The sequence below is a fragment of the Eretmochelys imbricata genome, chromosome 3 (assembly GCF_965152235.1).
Source record: "Eretmochelys imbricata isolate rEreImb1 chromosome 3, rEreImb1.hap1, whole genome shotgun sequence".
NCBI classification, from domain to species: Eukaryota; Metazoa; Chordata; order Testudines; family Cheloniidae; genus Eretmochelys; species Eretmochelys imbricata.
This window is the reverse complement of record NC_135574.1, coordinates 156,942,632-156,963,975: the sequence shown is the minus strand read 5'-3', so window position 1 is coordinate 156,963,975 and position 21,344 is coordinate 156,942,632. Positions and strand designations below refer to the sequence as shown.

Below are 21,344 nucleotides of genomic sequence, written 5' to 3'. Positions count from 1 at the left end.
TGCTATCACCCTCCGTAAACTAACTATGGAAACTTGGACCATGTCCCAGCACATGAGTTTGCAGCCACTGTTGAAAGGAAGGCTGTCAAGGTCAGTAGTCCATAAATTGTCTCCTGTTGCAATAGTATCCTTCAGAAGTTGCAGGCAAACATTTTTTTTTTTAAATGCTGGTCACAGAAGCTTTATGTTAAGGGTAGTGGGCGTGAGTGGAAGAGGAAAGTTATATGTGGGTGGGTCACTATAGTTTAAAATTCTGACTTAAATACTGGAATGGGTGATATAGTTCAGCTTTACAGTGCTAGGCATGGGTGGTTTCATAACGTCAATGGTAAAATGTTTAAGGTAAGAGACCACATAAGGCTGATTTTGAAGGGGAGTTCCCTTCTCCGGGACTCCTGGGAACATGCGCTGTCTGAAGCGATGCATATATTCCTTTCCTCCACAGGGAGAAATATGCTGCCACAAAGATAGCAGAGACAAATGACTGTCTGTGTGATGAGTCTGTTTGGATTCATAAAAGGTTCTACATGATGCCCAGGAAGCTGCCTCACATATTTCCTGCAGATAGATTATTCCCACTCTGCCCAGGAAGAGAGTCTCCTCTAGAGGAGTAGACTGTGGTGGGAATGGGAACAGAACATTTTCCTACAATACATTTCCTGAATGCAAAATATCACATCCATGTGTGTAACGTCTAAGATTTGAGAGAGGGAGACCTTTGTTGAATATTTTTTGATGGCTACGAATATTATAGTTACGCTAGCTGTTTAAGATATTTACCAATTAAAGACTCTGACTGCATCCATCTTTATGACACAGCCTGTTTGGTTCATATGCAGTTTTCTGACTACAGACTGAAACTGATGAGAAAATAAGTCCCATTTTAGAAAGCTTGTGGCACAGCCTAATGTAAGATGACCCTTCAGGCAGCTCCAAGAACAGATCACTTATTAATTAGTGCAATGGTGAACTGCTCACAAAAACAGGCTAATTTTCTAAGAAAAAAAAGCTTGTTTCACAAGATTTCACAGGTTCAAAAAGTTTTTGTTAAGAAACTTAAAACTGGCACTTGAATACATGAATGAAATAACAGTCTCCAAGCAGGAACTTTGGTAAACCTTGTTGCTATTTTGTGGTTACCTTTGTTTCCCATCTGTGTACAAAATGCTGACATAGCCATGGGAGGAAACATGCATTTCTTTTATCTAATATTTCCATATGGGTAAACTTCTATTAACTATTTCAGAAATACAGCTAACAGATATAGGGTAACATTTTCAAATGGGACTTAGGTCCCGAAGTCACTCAGCCACTTTTGAAAATTTAACCCTTTGAGTCTTTCCTTTCAAAAATGTCCATAGAAACTCTTCTACCCTTGCTTGAATACATGAAACTATTCAGCCAAGGGTGAAATTAATTCCAGGGACTGACATAAAGTCCAAATATAGAGTTTCTGTGCAAGTGGAGTGCAGGAAAGCTGGAGAACTGGAATTCATTCTCTCAATCAGAGTCAGAGTGCCACCGTGTGCTGGTTACAAAAAAGATACTGAGGTTCCTGGATCTGCACAGACAAATCCATATCTCCTCCATTCTCAGCTCGCTCAAATAAGGAACTTCTATGCTGGGCCTACATTGGCCAGTGAAGTCAGTTTCATAGCATAGCGCCCCTGCACAGCTGTTCAGTCGACAACCCTGCAGCAGTGTCCCTGTGCAGTGGTTAAGTGGTCGAGAGCTTCTTGCACTATCATTCCTTACCAGTAGTGAATTTTATCTCCAAATCTTCATCTCTCAGTCACTTTGAGCAGAAGCTGAAAGTGTCTCATGCTGCATGCCAAAGACAAAGAAAGGGAGAATCTTCCCCTCAGTGTTCTCTGGCATTTATTTTCTTCCATTATCTTCTAGCTCCATAATCTCCCTCTGTTCTTTTTAGATGGCCCAAGTTGGCACTTTTGCTGTGACCAGATATGCAGAGCAAATGATCAACTCCATGTACTCTTGCATTAGGCAATCAACTCCAATCTTTTGCATCTTGTTGGGGAGTTTAATTTAAACACAAACCACCCAGGCAACTCTAAGAAAAAAATTCTGATAAACAAGTTTCCTGAAGCCACTGTTTAGGAATGAAATGTGCCCCCGTTTTATACAGAATTTTTGAAGGTGTGACTGAGTACCTTTGGTGCAGAGAGTCCTGATCCAATATATGCTGTCCTCATGGCTGGTGTATGAACCGAGCGTGGAGGATGATCTGTAACCTGAACACAACCACCCCACAAAAAAGTAGTGAGATATCAAAGGCACGTTATCAAAAGCTGCTTGACTAAAACAGAAAGGCCAAAAAAAACCAACAGAAAAGTAACCAAAATGGGGGACACGGACTAATATAGGAAAAAACTCAGCAAAAATTAATCTTAAGATGCACAGCAGAAAATGTCAAGAAAATGGTCTGCTACGTTAATAAAGAAAAGACTTATTCATTTAGTGTGGTTTAAAACTGCCTGGTCTGTACTGAAAGAATCAGTCCTAATTTCCAACTTTAAATTTTCCCCTTCAAAAATCAACATTCTAACAAGACGATACAGGCCACATTATTATAGTTATTTAATACTTTGCCCTAATATGGTTATGCAAGTGATTCAGAATGAGTTATTGAAGACTACGGTATAATGTAATTTTTAGCACAGACTTTTTAAATATATACCATGACTAAAGAGGAGTTATTAAAAGAGACAGTGTGCACTTAACAATTCATTTCCTGCGTACTCCCCAGCCCAATCAGATGTATCCCAGGTAAAATTTAACTTGCTCTAAAGTGGAAATTCCCTGCGGTGTAGAGAACTCATGTTTAAAGGCTTAAAATGGTGCATAGACCTTGATGGAGCCTCTGCACATGAGTGAATTTCAGCCTAAACAGAAGGACAAACTCTGTTTGCAGCAGTTATTTCTGTACAGAACAAACTCTTAATTTGTAAGTAAAACGTCAAAGCATCAGCACAGAGATTACCTCAATTGGTTCAATGTCACTAGCTGTGGAAGGAGACCTAGATCTTGAATGGAGGCGAGACTTGATATCTTCATCCCGTGAAGGAGTATTAGACAATGTAAAGTTCTCAACTGAATCAATCTATAGAAATATGACAGGGAAAAATAATTGAAAAAAAATCACTTTTAATAATTCACTGTTCTTCTCAAACTAAGATATGGAAACAGCAGAGTTCCTATGAGAGAACAATACACTTAAAACATTAAACATTTTTGCAAGAGATGTACAACTCCAAGAATTAAATTTCCTTGTATGTGAGTATTTCAGACTTCAGTTGAACTATTCATATGCTTAAGTATAAGCATGTTCCTAAGCATTTGCAAGTTCAGGACCTTAATGAGTTCTTGAGAAGGCTGACTATGCAGTCCTTTCAAAGGCCAAATTAGGATATTTTCAAACACTACTCTTTTTGGTCCATGTAACGGGGTGGTCACCCCGCTCCAGCCCCTGCAGGGGTTAAACATAGCCCTGGAGAGGGCTGGGAAAAGCTGAGTGAGTAGCTGACCACAGGTGTGGCCAGCTCAGTCAGGGCCCAGCTGGCCCTTATAAGAGGGCTGTGGGCCAGAAGCAGAAGGAGTCTCACTCTAGCCCTGGAGGGAGAAGGGCTGGCTGCCTGGGAGCTGAAGGTGCCTGAGCAGGGCAAGGGCAAGGGCAAGGGCAAGGGCAAGGGCAAGGGCAAGGGCAAGGGCAAGGGCAAGGGCAAGGGCAGCTCCCGCCTGGTAAACCCCCAGGCTGAGGCCTTGGTGAAGGTCTACACAGGTACTGGGGTTGCAGAGGTGCAGCCCAGGGTTAGGCAGAGGCAGCTGGTCCTAACCCCCTTTGCCAGTGATGAGTGGCTATTAAACTGCAGTGTGCCCCAGTGAGTGGGGGCTAGATGGTGACTGGCAGTAGCCACTGAGGCAAGGTGGGTATAGAGGGTTGGGGTTCCCCTGGGAGGGGAGACCCAGAGCGTGGTGGGGTACTGCTGGGGCAGCACCCGAATGTAAAGGGTACTGGGGTCCGGTAGGGACACAGGGCCAGCGGCAGGTGAGACACCGGCCTGCAGAGGGTGCTCCAACACTGGAAAGAGCTAATTCCCAGACGACCAGCAGGAGGCGCCGCATCGGTGAGTTGTCGCTTCATTACAGTCCAACTCCTGTAACTAGATTTGCTTGTGTGGGCCCTATATATTTGAAATCCCATTGACAGCAGTGGGTTGCTGCACAGATACAGAGAATCCAAGTGAAGGATTGGGGCTCTAAATGGAAAGAAGAGCTAAATGTTTAAAATTGGAAAAACAGCTGAAAAAGAAAACGCAACTTTTCTAAAGAAACACATTTTAGACAAAGATGTATGAAAAGTTTGTAATAAAGTATATTCTAGAATATTTCACTTTTGAGGATTCTTCAGGTTCTAATTATTCACAGTATTTTGAAAGACAATACAACAAATTTGTCTGTTACTGCAAACGCTGCTAAATTATATGAAAAAAATCCCCTGCCAAGTAAATTTAGTAACTTACTACAAAATTGCTAAATACTATGTTTAACAATCAGAGGAAAAAGACCGAGCAAACTACAAATTTCCTTTGCTACAGAAATGGCTGTTTTTTGAGGATGTAGGTGTACATAATTTGAACTGCAGGAAAGTAAAGCCATCCCGAGTACAGATGCAGCCCGTGCAAGGGGCCTTTTTCTTGATTCTTAATATTGTATGAGATGCTGACACTCAATCCTAACTGAGCTACCAAGGTTTTCTAAGAAGATGATTCTACGGGCACAGAGGCAAGACTACAACTCTCTATTGTGTAGCACTGGACCTGAGTCAATATACCTGAAAATCTTGGACAGAAGCAAGTCGTCACTGAAAAATGAAGGTTACTGGCCTGTACCCAAAGTTAGTTGAGATGGAGCTGCATACTTACACTTAAGGGTACTGCACCACCTTGAGGTCCTTGCAGTAGAACCATCTTCTAGCAGTGTCAGCTAGAGCACTCTTGGCACACTTAGGGTGAGACTATGTCAGGGGTTGAGTGCCCTCCCCACCTCAGTTTCTTTCACTGCAAAGCCAGAGACCCAGAAAACAAGGACTCTGACAAAGGGGAAGGCAGGTAGCAAGTGCAAATATGCAGAGCCATTCCAAAGAACTCTGATTATTGGTAAGTAACCTTCATTTCTTCTTCGAGTGGCTCTGCATAGTCTCACTTATGGGACAGAAATAATAAGCAGTGATGAAACAAACCTGGAGGCAGGAACAGAGACCTATTTGAATAGAGACTGAAGCACCGTCTCGCTGAATCCTATGTCCACCCTAGAAACCAAGTCCAGAGCATTGTGCTTGGTGAAAATATGCACCAAAATCCCAGGTTGCAGCTTTGCAGATTTGAACAACTGGCCCCTGCCTAAAACAGGTGAAGGACATAGCCACAGCTCTAGTGGAATGCACTTGAATTGCAGCAGGTACGGGGACTTTTGCTTTTGTATACCATTCAGCGGTGTATTGTTTAATCCACTGAGAAATAGTCTGGGAAGAAACCATATGCCTCATGTGGCTTTTGGCATAAGGCACAATCAATCCGTAAGATTTATGAAAACTTTTAGTCCTCTCTAGGTAATAGGTGAGGGCCCTTCTGGCATCCAAAGCATGTATGACAGATTCTCGTTTATTAGAGTGAGGCTTAGGGGAAAAGACTGGCATTGTCTGACTGATGTGAAAATCAGACACCACCTTATGTAAAAATCTATGATCAGATCTGAGAACTATGTTGTCCTTAGGGAAAGAAATGAAGGGTGCATCAGCCACAAGGGCATTCAATTCACATACTCTCCTGGCCGACATGATAGCTATAATATCTGTTCTTTAAGTATTCCAGAACACAAAGCCAATATAGAGAGGAGTCAGAATCTCCCTTCATCCATGCCTGAAATCTAGACCACTTTAGATGGTAACAGTTTCTCGTAGATTGTTTTCTAGAGTTAACTAGTATGTCCTGCACAGATGGAGAACACAAGTGCTCAAGAGCAGACCAAGTCAAAGTCAGATTGCTCACACTATCTTGTGAAGAGACTGTGAGCCTGGATGAAAGATCCTGTGTCCTGCTGGGATAGGAGATCTGGTGATAGTGGAAGATGCATGAAAACTCCGCCACACAGTTGAAGGAAATCAGTCAACCACTGCTGACATGGCCTAGCCAGGCTAATCAGTATCATTGTTGCCCTGTCCTGACATACCATCCTTACTACCTGGATCAATGGGGGGGGAGTGGACCTTCCCCAGTGTAGAAGGAAGGCATCTGACAAAAACTGACTGTCCCAGCCTGCTCTGGAACAGAAAAGGTGACATTTTTTGTTGTCTGGTTGCAAACAGGTCTATGGCTGGTCAACCACAGCTGGAAAATAGTCTCAACCAATTGATCCTCTAAAGACCATTTGTGCACTGGGGAGTTGTCTCTGCTGAGATGAACGGCAAGTACATTGCTTTCCCCTGCTGGATGCAGAGCCATAGGGTAAATGTTGTGACGAAAACACAAATTTCACAGACTTATCTTTGAACACAGAAGAGCAGAGTGAGCACCCCCCTGCTTGTTGATTAATTCATTGCTGATGTATTGCCTCTAACCACTTACACAACCCTCACCTGCAGGTGATGGAGGAATGATTTGAGAGCCAGACGAACAGCTCTTAATTCCAATACATTGATGTGCACGGTTTTCTCCTGAGCAGACCAGTGCCCTCGAACTGTCAGATGTCAGAGACAACTGTCTCTTGGTCTGTCTTCTGGAACCAGGGCTGTGGTATCCAACCATATGGTCATTGCTTTGGCCCTGTGCAGCCTCAGAGGCTTTATTGAGCGGGCCTCGGGAATTGGATTTGATCCCAGTCAGGAGTGCTACTTCTTGGAACACTTCAGTCCTTTGTTGGTGGGAGCAACAGGGGCCAAGACTGGTCTTTTTGACTCTGGATCGGAAGGTTACTTAGAACTAAAGGGTCTGGCCTTGAGGGCTTCCTCCAGGAGAAGGAGCTGCAGGCGAGTCTCCCTATCCTGTTGGGCTCTGAGAGAAGAGGCCTTCAGATCAAACAATCAGAAGGTGAATATCTGAGGCACCACGTGTGGTCGTTGGGTGTTCGGAAGACAGCTGGGCAGGAAAGACACCTTTTAAAACCTGCCTTTTTCTGCTTCTTCAGTTCTGCCATAACACAGAACTGAAAAAGAATCACTAACTGACTAAACTAATAGCTAACACTATCTATCTAAGAAGAAAGAAGCTCTGGCTCTGAAGAAACCAGAGAGGGTCGCATCTGTTTGCGGCATGCAGTTGGAAGGAACTGAGGTGATGAGGGTGCCCCACCCCCTATATAGCCTTGCCCTCGAGGGGCATGAGAGTTCTCTAGCTGACACTGCTAGATAATGGTTCTATCTCAAGGCACCACAAGGTTGTGCAGTACCCTTAAGTGGGAATATGCAGAGCCACTCCAAAAACAAGATGTGTCCACTGAGTTGAACTTTCCTGTATAAATATATTTTTAAAAAGTAGGCTGACTAGGTAGCTGCTTTTCTCTCTGTTAGCAACTAAACTACTACACTATAAATAATGGGGAGACCAAGGGTGTTTGCACTAGGCTAGATTGTTGACTGTCTTTTCTAAAAAAAATGTTATCACATATCACAATTTCCCCATCTTTCCACCAAATAATGCTTTGCTAGGTCAGTTGGGAATGGCCACCCTGGTAATCAAAAAAATAATTGCCCAGCAACAATAGGATGGAGTACCATAAACTATATAACCCTTCAGGAAACATGTTACATTTCCAAGCTGCCCTTCTTGAACATGGATAAATGGTCCTTTCCATCTAAAAATATATTCACAGTAGTGAACAGGTGTAATTGTAGAATTTTTTTAAAACTAGTATGAGGGTGTGCTCTGGTTTGTAATTTTTACAAATGCTTCAAACTGTTTTAGAGAACTCTTGGTGGAGAATGTTCTTCATCTTAAACTCAAGATGGATAAAGGTTTCTACCAGTTATGATGTATGTGTTCTCTTTCCATACTGAAAAGTAAAAATTCCTACTTACCAATATACCTGTTCGCTACATGTAAAAAATATTTCCAGCATTATGGCAACAATTAGCAGTAAGCAAACTTTTTTGTGCTCAGATTTACCAGGTGCAAATTATAACTCCAAATCTTCACTAATGTCAGAAACTAATGATACCTTTAAGTAATAATATCCCCAGCCATATGACAATGGTGCTATAGGCATTTTAAATTATTTTGCAAAATCCAAATATGAATTGCTTGGGTCTCACTCAAAATCCCTACCACTCATATTTAAAAACAAAACAAAAAAACCCAGCAATTAATTGTAGGAGAAATTGGCAAGAGACAGAAATGCCATCCTTTTTGTAGTTAAATTTGGAGATCTAATCTGGAGTTTCATAAATATTTCAAAATATTCAGAAAGAAAGGAATATCTACTGGAGAGATAAGGTTACCTTGCAACCTAATATTTGCATGCAGAAGAACATCTTCAAGGTACATCCTTAAAAGATAAACTATTTGCCACCAATGTAGTAGAATTTATGAAACTTTTCTGGAAAGGTCTACATAGTTTTGTATTTAGGAAGTTATCTACTGTGTTAAAAGAAACGTTTATTACTGCACTTATGAAACTGAAAAATTAACTTAGGGCCTGATCCAGCACTATGGAAAGTCAGTGGGAGTTTTGCTATTAACTTGAATAGTGTAGAAGCAGGGTCTTAGTTTGTTGGATGCTGCAGTATTTCCAAAGTTTAGTTCCAAACAAAGTGGATTCAGGGCTTGTCTATATGGTGAGGCAACGTGCACAGCAGGAGTGTGTATTCTAAAGCACAACAACTTATTGTGCACTGACTGGCTTGCATAGAACCTGCAGGTGCAAACTAAAAGTTCCCTCCTGTGCTGAAACAGTACTAAGTTAAAATATGCTAGCGAACTTTTAGCGCATACCAGAAGGGTCCACATGGGCCAGTCACTGCGACATAAAGTTCACGCCCTCGTAGTGTATATTGCCACATCGTGTAGAAAAAGCTCTCAGTAATGTCTAGGCCCTAAGCTGGCCACATTAAAATTCTTCAAATTAGCCCATAAACTCTATTAACTATTAGATTATCTAAAGCATGTGTTGTATCACCAAACTGTGCAGCCCTTAATCATGCAAGCAGTCTTGCTGACTTCCACAGGACTACAAATGTTTAAGGGTTGCAGGACTGAGCCTGTGGGCCCCAATTCTGTATTTAAGTTTGTATTTAAATCCATCCATATCCAACAAAGCACTGAAGTACATGCTGAACTGAGATGGACTTCTAAATCAGAGCCATAGCGCTTAAATAGTAGATATTGTACCCTGTAACGGGGTTGGGAAAAATTCTATATTTTTAGCTGCAGCTAACATATTATTTATTTTATTATTATTATTATTAAAGAGATCAAAAATCATTAGCCTAATCATCAAATATTAATATAGGTGGTTTTTCCAGTACTCTATGACATATTTAATCACAAAGTGGAGTGAGTTCAGGACAGACATATTACTCCTTGTTGGGTAATGCACCTATCCCGAACACATTCTGACAACACTTTGATAGGATACAATCGTACGTGTTATATAAATTTTCAGAAATGTTTATAAATCCACCAAAGGATTTAGATGCACCTCCGAGGTTGAAGATATTTAGCATCATATATTATCATGGATGTGAGTTTCTGCTTCTACTGGCTATTACAATTTACTTAAATTATTACCTGCTTATAATTCTATTTTTTTTTTTTAAAAGAAAACATCTCTGGGCCATGATAGTTCCTAAATATGCCCCCTGACTGCCAAACTTCTGCTTTCTATGGGAAATTCCTGTAAAATACCTCCCAAACACTTTCAGAATACAGTGGAAGCAAAGAGGCTCTCATTTGAATCCTGCTCATCCTCCTGTGCTGCTATCTGATCAATTTTCACAATGAGCTTTAGTGACTTTCCCTTTCGTATCAAAAAAGAATTAAACCCAAAGCACCATCTTTAGTTACTGTGGTATTCTGGTCACAGAAATCTTACCAAATAAAGCATTCCTAAAGCTTTGTACTCATAGCTTTAAAACATCAAATAGCGCAGCAGCAGCAGTAACAGCAGCACAAGACATGCAGTAAGATAAATACACAAGCTGTAAATAGTCAACATAGGACAGTCTACATTAAACAAAGGCATGTACACCACAGGCAAAAATAAAGGGCCACACAGAGTAAGACAGCATCTTACACGTCTGCCTTTGTTAGCTGGAATACAGGAAGGAGAGCGCTTCAACAAAGAAAGGAGGAAAATGTGTTACAAAACTTAACACAAGGGCACACACTAGCTCAGAATTTGTCACTATGTTACTAGACAAACTGTAGACATGTACAAATATATTTTTAAAATAAATATTTCTAAGACAAATATTTTGTACATATTTTGGGGATGTTACTCATAAGGGGGAACAACACGAGGAAAAAACATAGGAAAGAAACAATTATTTCAAATCCTGTAACTTTACAGTAGACAATAATGCTCTACAGTGTACACTACATTAGACAACATATGCATGGCTTCCACAATAAATACCTTTATCATCAGTAAAAGATGGATAGTTTCTTCTCTTGAAGGCCCAATGTGTTCAGTTTAAAATACTATTAAGAACCATAATTCTTCCAAACCTAAGGAATTATCAATCTGTGGGTGCAGCCAGGGTCCTCACTACAGAATGCGGCAAAAAGCTATTAAGTAATTAACTATGAAAGTTGTGGATCCAGTTGATACAGTGGAGACTCATGAGTGCCAGAGTCAATGTTCCATGTGTGGGAGTCCAACTGAAGCCAAAGGGTATTTTAAGCAAGGATTGATAGAAGGATAGGACTTGAAACACCAGCTTCAGTCACTCAGGAGGCAGACACATTTCATTTACAATTATTTAAGAATGAAAAAAATATCTGTTCCAATAAGTAGGGCAAATGCTTGCTAGGGCCACAGTAGGTTACACTTAATATGAAATATAAAAGTGATCACAATCACTACCCTTAAAACATAGACCAAGTTGCTATTTGATAGGGGAGGGGCATAGTGAATCATCAGCACAGTGAGATGTTTCTCTTCCTCCTGAAGCATCTGCAGGCTCCAGTCATAGGCAGCTGGAGCGCAGACATCTATTTTGATTTTTCTCCAGTAGAACTAGGGAAATTATAGTCTTCTTTGTGGGTACAATTAGAATAACTACAATCATTCATAGTTTGCTATAAACATTTCAATTATTTGGATGGCAGAGATTCAAGCAGAGCTCTGCCCATGTATGTAAATAGATAATTTGAAAGCATATATTCAGTGAGTCAAATTCTAAAGTGATTTACACCCATGAAATTACATGGTCTTCAGTGGGCTTGCAAAGGGTGTAAAATGGGAGTAAAATTTAGCTCAGTATCATGGTCCCTAAACTATTACCAGCATTTTAGGGGGAGCATGGGGTTACTACGTGTCTAGGGAGGAGATGATACAGGCCCTTAGCAATATCTGTTGCTGGTCCTACTCAAGAGAATACCCCATACGATACTGCAGCAACTGCAATCTCCTGAGGAACTCTAGCTAGCGGAGTTGATTGGGTAGGGGGTGGTGGCAGGTGAAGGTCTTTGGTTTTGGAACTCACACTCCTTCTTGGTTTGACAGGGTTTAAATTTAATTCCCTTCAAGTCATGCTACAAAAACCTGTCATTGTTCTTCCAGGCTATTATTGTCAATCAGGGAGACTGAATGGGGAATGGAGGCCATGTCTAGGGTGATAGTGGTATTTTTTTAAGACTCCTATTTTACTTATTTAAGTTCTGTTTGATATATACTGAGATAAAACTTGTTTAATAGGCCTAGAGCATGGAACTGAGCTACCTATGAAGAATAATATATTTATTTTCTGTTTAACCTTTGTAATTCAGAGATAATTTCTTAAGGGTGTTACTTGATAAATTAGATTGTGATCAATTAAATGAAAGATAGCATATCAACATATACAGTGATATCTAGAGTCCCGCAAAGCACTGCAAGATCAGCATTAGGAGAAGGTTAAATCTTGGTGGACCAATCAAGAAGACCATCTTCTAAGGCAGTGGTCACCAACCGGTAGATCGTGATAAACTGGTTGATCCTGGAGCCTCTGCTAGTCAATCGTGATCTCCAGCCACTAAAAGTCTGGCGGCGCGGGGCTACCTGCCCAGGCCCCACACCACTCCCGGAAGCATCTGGCATGTTTCTGTGGCCCCAGGGGGGTCAGGCAGCTCCACATGCTGCCGCTGCCCCCCAGCACCAGCACCCCAGATCCCATTGGCCGCAGTTCCCGGCCAATGGGAGCTGCAGAGTCAGCGCTGGGGGGACAGGGGCAGTAGCAGTGTGTGGAGCCACCTAACCCCCCCCACCCCCCGGGGGCCACAGAGTCAAGCCAGCTGTTTCTAGGAGCAGCGTAGGGGCCAGGGCAGGCAGGAAGCCTGCCTTAGACACGCTGCGCCACTGACCGGGAGCCGCCTGTGGTAAGCGCTTCCTGGCTAGAGCCTGAACCTTGCACCCCCTCCTGCACCCCAACCTGCTGCCCCAGCCCGATGCCCCCTCCTGCACCCAAACTCCCTCCCAGAGCCCGCACCTCTCATCCCCTCCTGCACCTTAACGCCCTGCCCCAGGCTCAGCCCAGAGCCCCCTCCCACACTCCGAACCCCTTGGCCCCAGCCCAGAGCCTACATCCCCTCCCTCACCACAGCCCACTGCCCCAGGCCGGTGAAAGTGAACGAGGATGGGGGAGAGTGAGCAATGGAGGAAGGGGGAAATGGAGTGAGCAGGATGGGGCCTTGGGGAAGGGGTGGGGTAGATCCTGGGTTCATCTTAAAGTCAAAACTGATCTTGTGCGTAAAAAGGTTGGAAATCACTGCTCTAAGGCAGGTTAGCCAACAGTGGAACACACACAAACTGTACTCATTTGACAGTTGACGCTGCACATGCCACAAGATCAACAGCTTGGCATTTTGCACTGTTGTTATAATGTTACAGCTGTGATGTGAACCAATGGATAACACACCCAAGACTTTGCCAGAATTATGCTGGAACTATTATAAATGATTATTTTTTCTGAAAGATGCATAAAATGCCTTTTTGCCTGCATAAGGGGAAATAATATATTTGATTTGGTTGCAGTATTTGTGAAAAATACACCGTCTCTGCTTTAACAAATATTGATTGATTGATTGATTGACTTTCAGAACTAAGTTTACAAGCCCAGCAGCAGATTTTCGTTTGCCCCTCTCCAAAGGTAGGCCATATTAAATGTGTTCCCAAACATTTATTTTATTACCTTCTACAATGTTTTGAAAAGGGAGTGGTGTGATTTTTTTAAAGATCATGTTTCTCAGTCTGTATTAAAGAGCAGGTAGAGCTGGGCAACCTTTTCATAATGCTCTTCCACAAAGTAGAATGCTTCTTTAACCCAAACATAGAACCATAAACAGTCAGGATAAAAGTTATCATGACAAAGATTACTTTGGTGTCTCTAGGCATAAGGATATTTCTAAGATGTCAGAAAAGCAATCTTTCTGGTTTGTAAAATGATAATAAAGACTACGGTCTAATACTTCTAATGGGGTATCACAAACATACACTCACACAGTATGTGCTCTAACCATAGGAATAAACCATATACAAGAGAAGAAATATTTTTAAGAATTTCTGTTGTGAAAAGGACATTATCAGGATAGGATTATACACTACATCCTCTTTCTTTCAACATTCTTCGTGGACTCCCACTTTCAATTTTATAATGGTGTTTTTACAACACAATTAATTATAAGGCATTTTAATGCAGCTGAGACCATAACCTGATATCAAACAGTGTTATAATGTAGAGTTCTATAAAGAGGGCAAAAGGTGCCTATTTTGATACAACACTTCTAAGTATTTAAATCTACTAGCTTACTACTTGGGTCTGGAAAATAAATAATGCAGTCAATTTACAGCTTTTAAAATGATTCACTAGCTAAGTTTGCCACCAACTAGTGTACATATTTCAATGTTTTCCTACATTAAAAACATAAATTCCAAACAACAAAAATAGATTGCTATACTCATTCTGGTTATGGTGAAATATGACACAATTACCGACCCAACCAGTTTTAATAGTAAGACCATTCACTAAAAATGCAAAATCTATTATTTATTTGAGAAAACTAAAAAAAGAAACTTCAGAAGTCATTCGGACAGAGAAAAAATCTTCAGCAAAGTGACTAAAAACGGCTAGAAAGTAATTAGTGAAAATGGGTATAATATGCAACAACATACTGAAATTAATTATATAACATCACAGATGATTTCAGAACTGTTGTCAGAGGACAGAGTAGGTGACAATTTAGTAGATTAGCTCGGACAAATTGACAACATTTATAGCACCTTCCCATAATACAAAAGCATTTTGCAAAGAGAAATCTCAATACCTGCATTAAAGAGAGAAATATATTTCTTCAAACTGTTTATCTATATAGTATATATCTATCTATACAAAGATATAGATATATTCGTGCAGGAGAATTTGGTGCTCTCAGATGCATTTGAAATCATACAATTCTTAAATTGACTGCATTATGTTTGAATTTGCCAGATCAATCCACCAATTTCTTTTATTGAGAGATTTACTGATTTGAAGGTCAAAGACTTACATCATCCATAAAATCAATCAATGAGGATGAAGAAGAAGAAAAGGAATCCTATTTAATGAACACAGCAGTAAAGAAACAGAAAAAAATGGATGAAGAGAACTATTCTGTAAAAATAAATAATGATACAGTGTTGCAAAAACAATTAAAGAAAAACTGTGAATGACTTTAATGCTAAGTAGCAATTACATCAGTTAAAGTTGTGAACTCTTTGTTAATTGCCTTTTGGTTTCTTAGACAGTTAATCCAAAATCCATCCATAAAAAAAAGCAGACTAATGCTTTTTCTACCCTTCACTCAATAAAAACACTTCCAAATTCTGACAGAATTTTTGTATTAAAACCAATATCTGATAAATCATTAAAAGCAAATTAAATATGATCAGATGTGCAGAATGTATCAGAATGCAACGACTTTAGAAAATAGTGAATATGCATTAAAGAGGAGAGTAAAATTTTCAAATGTAACAATTATTTTCTTACTTAAACTGCAGGGGTCAAATTCTGCTGTATTAAAGATAGTCATGTGCATCTTCTGTTGACATCTGTGGGAGCCATGAACAAATTCTAGAATAGGATTTGACCTTAAGGGTAGCATCCTGACCTAACTGAAGTCAGTGGGAATTTGGTCATTGACTTAAATAGAGCCAGGATTTAAGCCCTAATATTTTATAGAAATTTTACATTGTTTGCTTTAGATAAATAAGAGAAGGCGTGAAATATGTTTCCATTTTACGTTTTCTCCTCCAGTTTTTCTATTTACCAGGACTTTGATCTACAAATTGCAAAGGAATTAAACAGTTTTACTTTAGTTTTACTCCGATTTTCTTGGACACATGCATGGTACCACTGATCTCAATGGTAGTGAGTACATCCGAAGGCAGTATTTAGCTCTTGGTTTACAAATTCCTATAAAAATGAATGGAGGATATGTAATCTGTTTTAGCTAAGTGGTTTTTTTTTGTTTTTTTGTTGGTTTTTTTTTTACAATGAAAGGCCATTTTAACTTCATCTTTCTTTTACACTCTCAGATTTCACCATACATGATCTTTAAAAAGAATGGACCATGATTACAACTATTCAAGAACAGGAAGAAGGCATAGTAAATCAAACAATTATCATAAATTATTATTGTAACCTAAAATGATGTCCAAAATGTAGAAGGACAATGGGATTAAAAGACAGTATTAACTCCTAAGCAAGTATGCACACAACCTGCATGACAGCAAGAATAAAACATTTCCATGATTGCCAAAGACATTCAAATGGCTGCACACTTACTTCAAATTGATCCAGAGCAGAGGTAGGAGCATTCAAAAATGCCAAGAAAGAATTCTGTGAGTCTTGGTGCTTTACACCTAGAAAACAGCAGCAAGTTTTTTAAGCTACAGAAAAATGACTGTTTTATGGAGGCCCTTTGTCTTGCTGAATCTGGTTATAGGTGAATCATCTAAAATTTATTATGGACTGTCACTTCTGGTCTGCTACTCAGTACGAAAGAGGTACCTTTTTAGCACACGTGCAGAGAGTATACAGCATATGGTTAAATGTTCATTTCCCCGGATGTGTGTAAAGCCAAGATTATACATTAGATATACTGCACATATGTATATAGGCTGTGTAATGCACAGATATCTAATGTGTATGTGTCTCTTTACAATGCGTTAATACTGATTCACATACATGCATCTACCTGGCTCATTTCACACCTTGCGCCTGTAGGGTTTCTATATCTTAGGAGAGGTGTACCCCTGGGGGAGAAAGGGGGTGCAGGTGGCCTTTGCACTGCTGCTCTTCTCTAGAAATTCTGTCAGGAAAAAGGCAACTTAAACTTATGGGTGAGGTTCCAAGGGAGATATGCCAGTGCTGATTGTTAAGGAAATGTGCTGAATCAGCACTTAATCTGGGTTCCTTGACGGTACCCCATGCCCAGCCAGCACCACCCACTTTTAAGTATTTGAGGACAGTTGAGCACCTAGTGTAGATGTTGCAGATGCTTTAGAAATGCAGTTCCACTCCTGGCAGTCTTTTCACCAGGAAGAGTCTAAACCCTATGAAGATACAGGGATTGGCACAACCTATAGGTGAATCAAGCCCAGTATGTCTGATGTCTCTTCTTGACATTATTCAGGTCCTCAATATTGGGATAGTTTAATCACAAACACATAATAAGCTCTAAGAGAAATAAGATGACCACAGAGAATGCCTGAATTGCTGTTTCCCCAGAAGATTTGTCATTACATCAGAGCTTCTCTTCTAAAATGGGTATGGGAATGTGGGTGTGTGTGAGAGAGAGAGAGACATTACAGTTCCTTCTCTAACTAGGATGTCATCCTGTCTACTCCATATCTATCTCACAATGAAAAATTAAATGTTATAAGGAGGATTTTTCCTTCCAAAGCATCAAATACACATTACTTCTCTATCAAAACCCAGACTGAATGCATTTCTCAAAGGAGTTGTCATTCTATAGAATTAGTTTTTCCCTGTGCTATTTTATCACCCTCCCAGGTTTCAGAATATCAAGTGCACAGGATGAATCTACTAATCTAAATTACCCCTTCTTGGAAAACAATACTCAGGCACAGTGAGTTAATCTGCCACTATCACATGAAGTATCAGAGGGGTAGCCGTGTTAGTCTGGATCTGTAAAAGCGGAAAAGAGTCTTGTGGCACCTTATAGACTAACAGATGTATTGGAGCATAAGTTTTCGTGGGTAAATACCCATTTCGTCGGTGGGTATAAAATTAATGCACTTGAATCCTCTGCAATGTTTATCTTTTAGTCATCAACATACTTCTACTTACAAGAGACAGTCAAATTAAAATATAAAACAATCTGGATTAAAGAGGGTTTCTCAGTAGTTAAATATTTAAACAGTCCACATACAATGTTATGAATTTGCTTTTGGCTAAAGGATACTAATTACTTCTGACATTTTTTTTTTTAATCCAGAAGTTTTCAAAGTAAGTTTTACAGTCTTTTCAGAAGTAGAATTAAACTCTTATCTCTATTAACACGAAAATGTAATACTCGAAAACACCAGATTTGGTAAACTATTAATTATAAATTCTTGTTTATGACTAAATACTGCAAGGCAGACTTGTTCAGCAGATTGATAATTAGTTTTTTGGGAGCATAGTACTTTTGTACTGTTCATGAAGCTATAAATGGAAGGATAAACATATGGAAAAGAAGCATCAACAAGGACAAGTTTTCAAAAGCAATAAGCTAGCCCCGAATTCCCATTTTGCATCTCCATAAATATCAAGATATTTATTCTGAATATCGGTGTGAAACATCATGGTGAGCAAGTATCAGTATTATAAATAATTTCCTCTTGTCAGCTAATCAGCACCAGTCATTTCTGAATATTGTGTAGTACTTTTGGGCTGTCATAACGGTCACGCTGCACTCAGAGGCCTGTCTACACTAGGTGAAAAGGAGTTGTAGCAGACTACTTGTTTGGCATGCCTTGAGGTTGCAAACCCTATAAAATGCTTGAATCTAAGCATAACAGTTGTCCCACAAATTTTTGAGTTTTGAGACAGGTTTGAGTTCTAACAACTAGTTGCTGCACCTACGGAAGTGACACAAGATCTTTAATTCGTGTCTGCCTGAAACAGTGCAATCTGCAATTGTTTCTTTCAGCCTGGATGGTAAGACACGAAATGTTACAGCTACACCAGGTCAGCTGATTCGCCTTACTCCATCTCCCAATTACTCCTGGGGTAATTCTGCGCTATTGCGTGTGCACATATTTCATAAGCCCTGCAGATTTAGAATTTTTCGTGCAGAAAAACGCTTCTGCCAAAATGTTGCTGCAGTTCTGCCTTTTGCCCACCAGAGGGTGCTGTGGCAACAGAACAAAGTTGCAACTCCCCCCAGTGAGGGAAAAGAGAGCTGCCTTCCCAGCGCATGTCAGGCCAGGTCAGGAGACAGGGGCTGTGGGGTGTTGGGGGTGTGTGTGTGTGGAGGTGTCAGACAGGGGCTGATAAGGGCTAGTGGGGAAGGACAGACGGGGGCAGGGGCTGAATGGGAGTGGAGGCACAGTGCCATGTGGAGAGGGAGGTACAGAGACACATGAGGACAGAACAAAGGGGGCAGAGCTACATAGGGACAGGGGAGTGGCTGAGTGAGGGCACAGACACACATGGTGATGACGAGGGGTGCAGAGCTACATAGGGACAGGGGCAGATGTGCCTGACTGAATGGGAGAGGCTAGGAGCCAGTCAGGGTCTGCATGGGGGAAGCTCCCTAATAATCCCTTCTTGGCTGTCATGCCCCCCCCACCCCCACCCCCGCAAACAAAAAATAACAAAACAAAAAAACAACCCCTGTTCCTTACTTTTCCCACCCATACCCAACAACCCTCCAAGTTCACACTCAGGCTCCTTCCCAGCAATTTACTTCTCTCTCCCTCAGCTCCTCCATGACCTCTGACTCCCCGCAAGCTTTCCTCTGCTTCTTAGGGGTGTTGGAAATACGGTACTGTATTGTAGTTTAAATGAATTATTACTCAGAGTTCTGTATTAATATGCCTAGTAAGGCATCTGTCAAAAAACATTTCCTGAATCTTTTTTGTTGTCTGTATTGTTACAGACATACTTGCTGACAGGTATTTTGAAATAAATGACCAAAGGTAATTAAAACTGGTGTGATTATATTGTGTTATTTTGACAAATAATATATGCAGAATTTTAAAATATTGTGTGCAGAATATTTAATTTTTTGTTGCAGAATTCCACCAGGAGTAGAGTCTCAATGCTCCAGCTTGTATTTGGAAATCACCCAAGAGTCTTTGCTCCCAGAAACACTGGTTCAATCACAGTAAGGCAAAAACTAGTAAATTGATTCTGCATTGCTATGTGTAAGCAGTAATCTGCTGCAGGAAAAACAACCATTAAATGTTATCAATGCCCCGCTATTGTTTCCTCTCTTAGTGTAGACGTAGCCAGATCATTCAGAAATGGAGAGTACCGACTGACTATACTGAAGTGTAAAAACCCCTATCTACCAAAAAAAAATGTTTATTGAATATTCTGTACTACTAAGGGTTATATGGTTGTCAATTCTATATACAAGTTGAAGTAAAAATAATTTAGTTCAAATCAAAATGACTCTTATGCTTCAAGTGCACCAAGAAAATTCCAGAATAATATACAACAGATTTGCACATAATTGATGCGGGTACATTTTACCGTGCAATAGCTGTATTAACATTTTAGATGTCAGAATCTCTCAGCAGCATGGTTCTTGCATTTACATTGCAAGATGACACTCTTAACTGATAAGATGTACCCGCTACTGTGCAATATGTTCTCATTTATTTTGACACCAGTTGCCATACCCTTTTCTGATCTAAGATCTTCTGTCTCCTTTTTCAGTTTTTCAATTTCTGACAACAGTTCCAAGTTCTTCTTCTCTGACTCTTGAAGTTTACTTTAAAAAAGAAAGAAAAACAAAGAAACAAAAAAAAATACAGTTATTGAGAGCCAGCACTGCAAATTCTCCCTTTTTTGGTCCATCTTTGCATGTTATTTGGACTACTGTTTGGTTAAAATCAATGCCAGCCAAGTTGCGTTGTCAAACAAAGCATGATGTCATCAAATGGAAGGCTGAGTTCAGAATTCTGTTATGACTTGTTTAGTATGGGACCTTGAAAAAGGAATGAATAATTGCCTTTGTTTACCCTTTAGGTTGACCCATGCCTCTAATTTATGAACAACTGTGTGAACCCATGCCCTGGGAATGAGAAGAAAAGACCACATTTAAAAATAAACATAAAACAGATAATTTCATTTGCTAATTCATTAAGTTTGTGCTGCTCAGACACTGTACATTGAAAGTTTCTCTGTTCAGTTATTCACAACGGAGACCATAAAAACATTTCGGTAATATAGTGCTCAGCTTAGTTTGCTCCTTACGAATTCTCCGATTCACAATCAAATAAATATTACTACTATACAATTCTACAGCACTTTTCATCCAAGGAGCTCTAAGCACTTTTCAAACGCTAGTTATTCCTCTATCTTAATGGTTTTATACTGCTGCTTTTTAAGATACGTAAACTAAGGCTCAGAGATATTGATTAGCCACAAATCACACAGTGAGTCAGTGGCAGAGTCAAGGATGGAACTCCGAAGCTCTGCTCCCCAATTCTAGTCACTAGATTGCACTGCCTAAACATTCAAGGACTTTTTTCTTCTATGAACAGGTTGATCTAAAACATTAAGAGGTCTAATTTCAACTTGATGTGCAGGTTTTTACTCCTTAACTATCATTAATGTTAATGGGAATTGACATTGCTAAACGCCTTGTACAGTGAGTTGAAGATATACACTCAAATCTCCCCATCACGCACATTAGAAATAAATTTTGCCACAACCCACGTGACTTCTTATCTCCAACCTCCCTATCAGATCCAGCTAAGACAGAAAATCATCACTTCTCTCTCATTTTGCAATTCACACATCAGTTCTTTATTCCATTCTCCACTACTGGTCCTTTCCATGTCTTATGTCTACTGTTTACGTGCCTAGATACTGTACTACAGTGACAGGCATATTATGGTATAAATGCCTTATACAG

At 40.2% G+C, this 21,344-nt stretch overlaps 1 protein-coding gene and 1 long non-coding RNA gene across 4 annotated transcripts in view; one reads left to right on the top strand and one right to left on the bottom strand.

Annotated features, from left to right (window-relative positions):
* The window catches only part of CDC42BPA (CDC42 binding protein kinase alpha), a 323,366-nt gene that overhangs the window by 44,005 nt on the left and 258,017 nt on the right, over positions 1-21,344 (bottom strand). The window contains exons 20-23 of the mRNA XM_077813661.1: positions 20,104-20,195; positions 16,034-16,110; positions 3,002-3,121; positions 2,172-2,252 (exon numbers count right to left, since the gene is read on the bottom strand). Of these exons, the coding sequence (XP_077669787.1) occupies positions 2,172-2,252; positions 3,002-3,121; positions 16,034-16,110; positions 20,104-20,195 (370 nt within the window). The remainder of the gene's footprint in view (positions 1-2,171; positions 2,253-3,001; positions 3,122-16,033; positions 16,111-20,103; positions 20,196-21,344) is intronic.
* On the top strand, positions 3,924-20,513 carry LOC144263059 (uncharacterized). 3 transcript variants are annotated; one of them, XR_013345705.1, is made up of 4 exons: positions 3,924-4,145; positions 13,311-13,360; positions 15,784-19,583; positions 20,141-20,513. It is a non-coding gene; the product is annotated as an uncharacterized LOC144263059 (long non-coding RNA). The 3 variants fall into 3 exon arrangements; XR_013345706.1 differs by lacking the exon at positions 3,924-4,145 and having other exon boundaries at positions 12,581-13,360; positions 15,784-16,055; positions 19,494-19,583; XR_013345704.1 differs by lacking the exon at positions 3,924-4,145 and having other exon boundaries at positions 12,581-13,360.